This window comes from Neltuma alba, unplaced genomic scaffold, assembly GCF_004799145.2.
Source record: "Neltuma alba isolate B1F8T4 unplaced genomic scaffold, ASM479914v2 tig00002158_pilon, whole genome shotgun sequence".
Lineage (NCBI taxonomy): Eukaryota > Viridiplantae > Streptophyta > Magnoliopsida > Fabales > Fabaceae > Neltuma > Neltuma alba.
The window spans coordinates 3242-13064 of record NW_021632760.1 but is presented as its reverse complement, the minus strand read 5'-3'; the positions used below and the strand labels follow the sequence as shown (position 1 = coordinate 13064).

The following is a 9823-nucleotide window of genomic DNA, read 5'->3' as shown; positions in this document are numbered from 1 at the left end:
TGATATTTTTTCTTGGTTTTATATTCTTCCAAAAGTGTATCCTTAATTCTCATAACTACCTCTGTGTCAAAGCACACGTCCATATGAAATTTGGATGGTTTAGACTCTAGTTCACGAGAATAGCTTACGAATCATGGAGGTAGTTGTGAAGTTTCAGGTTATGATCAACATAAATTGGGTCTTCTAGCGACCGGCCCCCTAAATACATGCGGGTTGTTTATGTTAGCATGAATAAATATGATGAAGTTGTACATTCTTTGGGTGATTATTATGATGTTATACATCCTTCATCGATTACTGATACATTCTCTGCCGAAATATTTCTTGCATTATCAGATGGCAAGACTGATGAAGAACATCAGCAAACACAATTTCCTGTTCCCAGCGTGCCTTCAACAGTAAATGAAGTTTTTGCCCAACCATCACAGTTGGAGCTTGTTGGCCCCTCAATGGTGAACTCTCTCTATGTCTCGCTCACACACACAAAAACATACTAAATCATATTCATACACATCCATAGCCTCATCTCTTAAATGGGACAGTGTGATGTTTGGGAAATCTAAATGATGTATTTTTGCAGGCATGTGCCCCTTACCCATATTCAGGTCCCAATTATGCAGGAGTGACCTCAAGTTATGGACCTCAGCCTCTGGTACGAAGCACCACTTTTATTTGGTTATTGTTGTTCAGATGCTTGCGATGAGCCCCCCCCCCTCTTTCCTGTGCCATGATGATTGCTTATTGTGTGCTGGTCATGGAAAGATTCTAGTCGTGTATATGAAAGATCTTGTCCAAAACCTGAAGGCAAGTAGTTATTGTGCAGAAACTAATACCACCCCTTCATGCATTGCATAAAAGAAGTCAAGCTTTTTAAAACAAAAGCACAGAAATCAAGGCGTACAATGGTTGCTGGAAGGAGTCAAATTTATTGAAAGAAAAACACAGAAATCAAAATACATGTAAAACAATAGTGGGGATTTTTTCTGCACAAAATATATATGTGTGCGCGTGTGTGTTTGGTGATTCAAAGTTATCAACAATTGTCTCATAATTCTAATGAAGCCTCTAGCAATTTAGTTTCGGGTGGCCTTTCGATTTATTATTAAGCAAGTTTTTGACTTATTAGTCATCTTTCCACCCTTTTGATCCTTCCTCGTCTCTTCTCTCTACATCACCCCGTTTCTTGTGTAAACCCCCCCGGGTGTAATGGTTTTTACGTGAACTGGTATATATCATAGCAAAGCGATTGTTACAACCACTCCGTTCACTTTACACCTGGCTAGAACTCGCTGGAAACGAACAGCTGCCAGAAAACACACATTTAGCCTCCATCACATGGCACTGTGTTTTGGGCGTGGGCTGAGGTTCCTCAATGAACATATTATACGTGGAGACACTTGTTTTTCAAAGATTCAATCATATAATAATTTAAAAGTTCAACTTATGATTTGTTTGTTAGTACAACTAATATCAAATACTTGAAAATTACACCTAGGTTTTGTCCTTGTTTAGAATGCTCAGCGATGATCATTTTACAGTTAATATTAATATTATTGTAGACTTTGTAGCTTAGGCTGTGTGATTTTTCTGGCTTTTCTATTATTTAGTGATCATACCAGAAAAAAGATTGTTCTTTAATCTGACTTCTCTTCATTTTTGTTGGGAATTATGTTAGGTGCATTCTCATGGTATAGGAGTTCATACCACGCAAATGGTCTTACCGCTGGAAATTGCAGAGGAGCCTGTTTACGTTAATGCGAAGCAGTACCATGGAATTCTGAGGCGTAGGCGATTACGTGCCAAAGCAGAGCTGGAAAAGAAGCTAATTAAAGGAAGGAAGGTATTCTGGCAATGTATAGCCGATATGATTTCCTTTTGTTACGTTTGCCCCAACTGAATGTAGAATACGACTTGGTCAAACATTTTCTCAATGTCGACATAAAAAAGAATGCTATGAGAACAAACACTTATAGTTAAAAGCCACATCCAATATGCCCTGGGCTGGGAGGGTGACGATGGCAGTAAGTTGTGCTTGTTGCCAATTTCTGTTTTGCATTACTTATTATGCCTTTTTCTTCATACTTGAGGCTTCGTGTGGGACTATCAGAATGAGCAAGGTAATATGAGTGACTCATTTTACTTAATTTCTCCCGAGAACAAGATATAGAAAGTAATACACACACATATATATCGCTTTTTTGGGCCAACCATTTATTGCTTCATTCCATGCTGATTTTATGTTTATAATATAACATGCATAATCAGAAACCACTTATTTCTAGCATTATAGTTTGATAATCCAAAACCAAAAAGATTTCAAGAACTTAATGCTTTTTGTGACCGTATGCCCATTCTTGCTATTCTAGAGGTTTTGCTTATTTAGTAGACAAGGTTCAATTATTTACGAATATTACGGAGATCCTTCTTGCTAGCTACATTATATTGAAGGTAATCTGCTTCCCTAAGCAGGAATTTTATGTATTTTGCTGATCACTTAACAACTTCGGCTAGGTAGACTAAATTAAAAATAGAAGGCAGACTCTACCTAGATTAAAACGACGGTGGCTATTAGCATGTTTGTTGCATTCATGTAAATCTGATATGCTTAAGATTGCTCACTTTGTCAAATTAAATGACATGAGGTTGTGTAATTATTTTCCCTTCTGCATATTTAAGTACATGCAAATAGGTGAACCTAGACTTTCGTTGCAGTGTTATTCAGATTGTTGATGTGTTAATAAGATGCATAATCGTTGTTATTTAATTTGATGTGCAGCCTTACCTTCACGAGTCTCGACATTTGCATGCAATGAGAAGGGCCAGAGGATGTGGCGGCCGTTTCCTGAACACAAAGAAGCTCGATAATGATGCAACTTCTGCGAAATCCACAACAAACAATGAGGATGCTGCTACTTATGACCTTAATAATTCCTTTTCTACTGATTCAAAGTCAACGTCTCCCGATAAAAACAAGCACTGCTCACACGTTCAGGGATTTGATCTTGAAGGTGACTTCTCAGCACAGAAGTCTGAAACGCTCAACCACAGTATGAGGCCTGGCAGAGTCCTCACCATTAATTAAATAAACCAGTGGTGTTCATTGTGTACACAGAACTTGCGACTATTTTCTGGCGTCTGAGACTTTCCGGGAAGAGATCTTTTAAGGTTTGAGAGGGACGAGATGGCGGCATCATCGACTCCCATAATATGTATCGGGCAAATCATTCCTTGGCTTGTAAAACATTTGTCTTAACAAAAAAAGAATACCATGTTTTCTAGTGGGATTGTACAAAGAAGCTAATGAGCTGTAAGGAACATTATAGATATGTAGCTTTGCGTGCCACGCTAGAATTTATGTCAAGTTGAAGGTCACAATAGAATTTTGCGAAGATATTGAGCAAACTTGTTCACCAGCTCAGAAAGAGCGCAAAGCGAATGTATTTATTGAAAGTGACAAGAACCGGTCATTAGCAAATGAGAGAAGAATGCGAGTGCGCGTCAGAAAGGAGCAGAGCGTATGCATGTGAAAGGTGGAGCCTGCAACGTCTGCCATAAATCACAGTGGAGAAGGACCAACTTGGCGACTGGGGACCCCTAGTGGGCAAAAGTTAGGCAAGGGAATATGGCATGTGAGTGAGAAACTTCTGCATTATTTTCACAGCTTCGTAATGCTGGTTTGGTGGCCACAAAAATTAGGAATTTCATTTTCACAATATGAATTGAAAAAACAGATGACTCAGGTTTTACTATAGTTTTCCCTTTAATAGAACGGCTTTTGACAACTTTGCGTCACAATCACGAAGTAGGGCGCAATCATCTCTGAATAAGCCAAACGAAGCCGAATTTTAGCAAGATCAAGATGCTTTGTGTTCAATAAAGCAACACCAGTAATTCAAAGTCAAAATATAATGAATTGATCCACTTGTATGGATAAAGGAATCAAACTCTGAATGGATGAAATTTAACCTGATAAAAAGAGCGAATAAAAGATAGTGAATTACATGCAGTTGGATCTATTCGGACCTCATGGCCACTGAGCCGACCAGCTCATGTGACAGTGATTTGCAAGTTGGGTCACTCGCAGGTTTGGATTAGTTAACGTTAAATGACCACCGAAGTATCAATATTAACGAGTGAGAAATAGGCTTATCTCTGAGATCCTGCCTGTAAATGAACAACATTGTCGCACAACCAGTACGCTCTCTTGAATTCCGACTCCCAAGAAGATGCTCCGCGCGACCATCATGTTCTTTCTGATGATACGATATTAGGTTATGGCTAAATATGTGTGTGTAAAACAAGCTTTTATCTTAATTATTTATATGTTATATTAGAACTTTAATGCCAGCTGGATTGTAAAATATCAGTATTTTTTAAAATTAATATAATAATTTTTGTTGTATATTATATTAGGACCATAAAATTATATAGTTTAGATTATATGATATATATCGAAAATTACTAAAAAAACTTACTAAAATTTTATAACCTTTACAATTATATAAATGCGGCTAGTTTTATAACCTTTACAATTATAATTTAATAATAACTTTTATAATATTTTCTCATTTAAATATAATTTCTCTTTGTTAATTATATTAAGCCATCGCGACCCCCCCCCCCCCCACCCCACCCATTAAGATTGGGAATGCCTCTTCTGCAGCCCCAAGGGGCAATGCCCCACATTGAAGACAAGTTTAGATTCCTGAGCCGACCTAACCTGGTCCAACGCATGCCCCCCACCTTCTCTTGTCCTTGCCCTCTAGTTCTCAAACTTTGAAGCCTACTTTGGAGGACAAATGCTGTGACGGAAGCACAAGTAGCAGAAGTACAAACATGAGGATATAGCTTTCTGTTCGCTGGGCAATATTGGACCATTTGTATTGTGATTCGGTTGAAACTAAACCACCCACACGTGGCGCCAAGAGCGCGCGCCCACGCACAACCCAAACATCTATCCCACATAGCCTGCTTTAACGTCTTCAATATTAGGCAGTCGTATGCAACAAGAACTGAGTCTAGCAGAAAAAACTAACCTCCCACAATCAAAATTCAAATCTCCGTTGAGAAAAAGATCCATATTTAATACTGACAGTGTCTCGAATAGAATTACTCTAATAAAAAAAATACCTATACTATAACAAAACAAAATATTCAAGTCATAATAATAAAAATATCAGCTTTCAATAAGTATGGAGACATATAGAGAGTATTTGAATAGAATCAAAACTATAATTTTAAAAATACTTTTACAGTATACAAAATAAATATATAAAAAAATTTATCTCAATTTAAAAAAAATATTTTTTAAAAGCACTTTCCAAAAAAGCTAAAACACCCCATAATCAGATAAATTTGCCATCACAAATCACTTGACTGGGTAAAACTGCCGACTCGTAAGTCTTTTGCAGTTGTTCAGGTCCTTCCAAAAAGCAAAGAGACCATAGACAATTGGTGGAACATATCTAATTCAAGCGGCAAAAAATATAATCGCTGCTGCCCAGGCCAATATTAATGGTGCCACCAAGCATCATGTCAAATGTCATAACAATCAAAGAAGGAAAAAACACAGGTGAAAACATCAAATTTAATGTTCCCTCTCCCTCTCCAAATTCCTGAAGTTATATATGAATTGAGAAACCGAAGTCATTAGTGGCCAAGTTCATGAACTGTTAGCTCTGCTTATCCATCCCCACCAAGCCATCTGAAAACGAACCTATGGCCTGAAAATCTAGCCCTCTTGTCCGTCCAGGTGCACCCCCTTTAAGCGAGGAAACGTGCAAAACAATCCTGATCACCCAAAATGCACAGTTAGGACAGAATTTCACACTTGATCCCCATATATAAGTAGTGTTTTCACAAGCTTACAAGTTCTTTGATTCCTTTTCAAGTCCAGAGGAGAGGCAATTTATGATAATTTTGCCATCAATTTTTGACGAAGTGTGATCCACGGGTAGAATAATCTCTCTGGGTCCTGCATTAATATATTAAACACGTTTATCGATCCTCATGACAGTTAAAAAACTGTGAAACCAAGATCATAATAACTCAGGTGTTTCTCATACCTGACTTAGGTTGAGTTGTGACATTAGCATCCAGTCCCAATAGTTTCTACACCAATGTATATTTTATATCAGAATACTTGCATAGAAAAATTTCTTGCAGGAGAGAAACGTACGAATAAGCAATGAAGATTTACTTTAAGATTCTCATAGCACTCCTCCAGGTTGTCGTTATACAAGATATGGTCAAATATGCCTGATGATGTCCCTTGCTCAATCTCCGCCTTAGCATTTCGCAGCCGCTTCAGGATCTGCTCTTCTGTCTCTGTCCTTCTGCTCAAGAGGGAGATTTGGATCAACATTGTCGGGAATCTTGGCATTACAAAGAGAGACAAAGAAAAGGTCATTGTTATTCACCTGTCACGGAGGCGTTTTTCAAGCTCTTCCATTGATGGGGGACAAATAAAAATGAATATGGCTTCAAGTGAACTAGCCCTCACAGATCTTGCCCCTTGGACATCAATATCAAGAATGCATCTCTGATTCAAAAGGAAAAATGGTTTCACTATTTTGAATTTTTTTAAAACAGAATCAAATAAACTTTCTTTAAGACAGTACTTAAGATGTTGCAAACTTGCAATACCATGGCACCTCAAATCATCTCACAGACAACTAAAATTCATGACTATAATAACCAAAAAAGGACTGCATTACATCTAACTTGCTACTTACTATTGCTGCCAAGTAGGATATGGATCTCGTATTTAGCCAGGCATATGGATTAAAAGGAATAATTATGAAAGGGGTAAGTACAATATATTATTTGATAGAAATTCAGTTGCGCTCTCACAAAGTTATCATCAATTAATCAATGTCAGTAACAATGGCCACACAACATGCAACATGAGATTTAGTCATGCATATGACGAGGGTGCTACCTTTTTACATCAGAACAGTCAAAGTGTTCATATGATGCATGTGGCAGCGAACAGTTACATTAGCAGAACATGAGTTTAAGTTTAAGCCTTTAAGGTCATCTTTGCATTTCAAAAGTTTGTGTCTGTAAAATCAGTTAATTATTAAGAGTAGCTCGGGCTAAATGTTATTTACTTTTACGCTCTGCTTACAGAAATAGGCAAAAATAAGCCTTCCAGTGAGGCTTCTCCAGAAAGATTTTTTTGGATTAGCCTCAAGGGCATCCAGACGCATCAAATTCAATTTGAAAAATACTTTTTTTTGCCTGAATTCTCGTCTTCAAATAAATGTAATGGAGAACATGAGAGTAAAAGGAACTTACTTTCCCTGCATCAGCTACTAGTTCCACAGCCTCAACACTGGTCCCATAAAGATTACCATGAACGGAAGCAGACTCAAGAAACTTTCCCTCCTTTATCTCTTTTTCCATGACACTCTTCTCAGTAAAATGGTAATGCACCCCGTCCTCCTCCTTATTTCTGGGGGCCCGGGTAGTGTGGCTCACAGAGAAACCAAACATAGAAGGGAATTCCTTCATGAGCATTGATATCAACGTTCCTTTGCCAACTCCAGAAGGACCACTGATAACAATAGGCTTCTCAGCACTGCCTATCACACCCTTACTCCACGCAACAACCTGGGTTCCCGAGACTTCCTGTTGCTGCCTAACGTATGGGGTGTCTACCTGCCAATTTTGAGAAAATGAAAAATATCAAACATTTAACGAAACAAAGGGGTATTTTTGTTGGTAAGAAGAGCTAGTGTCCCATTAAACTAGATTCTCTTCTTCTGTAAGAATTTTGAGATTGATATATGAGAGCGCACCCTTAAGATCACCAAGAAGGGAACTATGCATGGACTAGTATGAGGATGCCTAACTGTGACGCAAAACAAATGGCAATAGGGTGGTAGAGGCATAGATCAGAGGGTTTAATCTAAAAAACACCAACCTCCAAAAACCAAGTGTAATCATCTGGCTTAGCACCCTTCTTCAGAATCAATATCCGATCCTTCAGAAGCACGGCTGAATGGCCTTTACATGAGACTGGTTTGATTCCGAGCACAGTGGGATTAACCCTGCACATAAAATTGAAAATCAGCAATAAGAGCCAGAGAGAAGCAGCTTTGAAGCCAATAAACCTTAAACTGACCATTCTCCAAGACCACCGTCAAAGATTTGAACTTCAATGTACGAAGTTTCATCATCAGCTCCACCAATGACATACTATCAAACAAATGGAGGACCATTTTTTCATTTAGGAAGATAATTATACTCTGGGTACATATCTTGTTAAAGAGTAGAAACAATTTGAAAGATGATATTCAGAGAGTTTGGTGTGGCCATACCGTTTTATCCCCAATGATTGTAGCGGTTTTACGAGTTTCGTTTTCTAATTTAAAACCATTAGCATGTCCCTTCTCCAAACTGTCCACAAGGAATGCCGGTGCTTCGCCCTGAGAATCACAATAGTGAAAGATTAGATACATAAAAGCCAAAACCACTTCGATGCAGATTTTGATATCATAATCTAACTACATTATCCTGAAAATCGACAGTTTAGCTACCATTCCACATCATCGACAAAATAGAAGAGATAAAGAATTCTTACCATGGAGAAATCTGTTCCAGCAATCCTGGACTTGACCCTGGCCAAGGCACACGAACAAAGATTAGAGCTACACCAATTGATCTAGCAAGATCATCGAGCCAAAGATTCCGTTGTGATCAACAAATAATACAAAGTAAATGAGAATTTTTCCGAGACATGTCCAGGCTCAATCAGACACAAACGCGAAAGCACGCAATCCAGAGAAATAGAATGCCAGAAATCATCAATCCTACTGGAAGTGCGGTTTCAGCCAGAAAAACGGGGGCGATTTAGAGATATAAAAAGGGAAAAGGAGATGAAATTAACTTCCTAAAACCAGGACGAATGGATCAGAAGAAAGCTACGGAACAAATCCAGATCGTTAAGCCTTAAAAGCAGAAAACTTTAAGAGATTGAGGCCAATGTTAAAGTCACCTTAGAATGTCAACAAGCTGCAAGTTTTGCACAGAAAGAGCAAGCTGGGATTTTGGTGTCTTTTGTTTTTCTGAATGGAGGTTTTAACAGAATGATACTCAAAGTTCAACTTCCCTCTACCCTCACAAACAAGGAATATATTATTGAGGTGTCAAATCGAAACAAACTTGGGATGCAGAGAATCACGAGGGAGGTGGAGGGAGTTGCAAGAAATTGCGAAAAGAAATTTCATATTTGTAGGCGAAAGGAGAAAGAGAGGCGGCTTCTCTGGTCGCGTTCAATTCACGAACTAGGTAGACCGGACTCCGTTTTCTTGTGCGGTGCTCATGAAGCTTCTTCCTTTTGTCCTCTTTATTAATTTAGGAAACTAATTTATTTATTTATGTGACACGAAATTTGAGGTTTTTGGTGGTTTCTTGCGTGAGTTTCCAAACAAAACACGAATTTAAGGCGGGGGAGAAGAGGCGCTTCAATTGGAATTTATGAACGGAACGTACTGTGGACCAGGATCCCCTCGAATGGAGGCCCCCAAAAAAAAAAAAAACACAAAGAAAAGAAAAACTTGATTGGCTGGAACATAAATTGTAGCAATAAATTTTATAATTAATACCAGTATCAACGGCAGAATTTAAAATGTGATTAACTGATATTGACGTCATATCAATTTCAAAAAGGCCTATAATTAGAAAATATGATTAGAAATAAAATATTATTCTTTATAATTCAAATGTAATACTAGTTCAGGTTCTTTTTTATCGTTCTCTTAATTAATAAAAAAATTAAAAAGAATAACCATTTTTAACTAAAATTCTTCATAAGCTA

The 9823-nt window shown here is 37.9% G+C and overlaps 2 protein-coding genes across 2 annotated transcripts; one reads left to right on the top strand and one right to left on the bottom strand.

Annotated features, from left to right (window-relative positions):
• Positions 1–206: 206 nt before the first annotated feature.
• LOC114717965 (nuclear transcription factor Y subunit A-7-like) lies at positions 207–3402 on the top strand. The gene is made up of 4 exons (XM_028903219.1): positions 207–452; positions 581–652; positions 1676–1840; positions 2777–3402. Exons 1-4 carry the CDS (start codon positions 207–209, stop codon positions 3080–3082), a joined length of 789 nt encoding a protein of 262 aa, XP_028759052.1. The 3' UTR covers positions 3083–3402.
• Positions 3403–5341: 1939 nt separating this feature from the next.
• Positions 5342–9339, bottom strand: LOC114717996 (guanylate kinase 2-like). Its single transcript, XM_028903248.1, has 11 exons — positions 9002–9339; positions 8588–8624; positions 8325–8432; positions 8129–8202; positions 7928–8054; positions 7300–7662; positions 6420–6541; positions 6200–6335; positions 6066–6111; positions 5869–5974; positions 5342–5790 (listed from the first exon to the last, which is right to left on the bottom strand). Exons 2-11 carry the CDS (start codon positions 8588–8590, stop codon positions 5673–5675), a joined length of 1203 nt encoding a protein of 400 aa, XP_028759081.1. The 5' UTR covers positions 8591–8624; positions 9002–9339; the 3' UTR covers positions 5342–5672.
• Between the last annotated feature and the right edge of the window lie 484 nt (positions 9340–9823).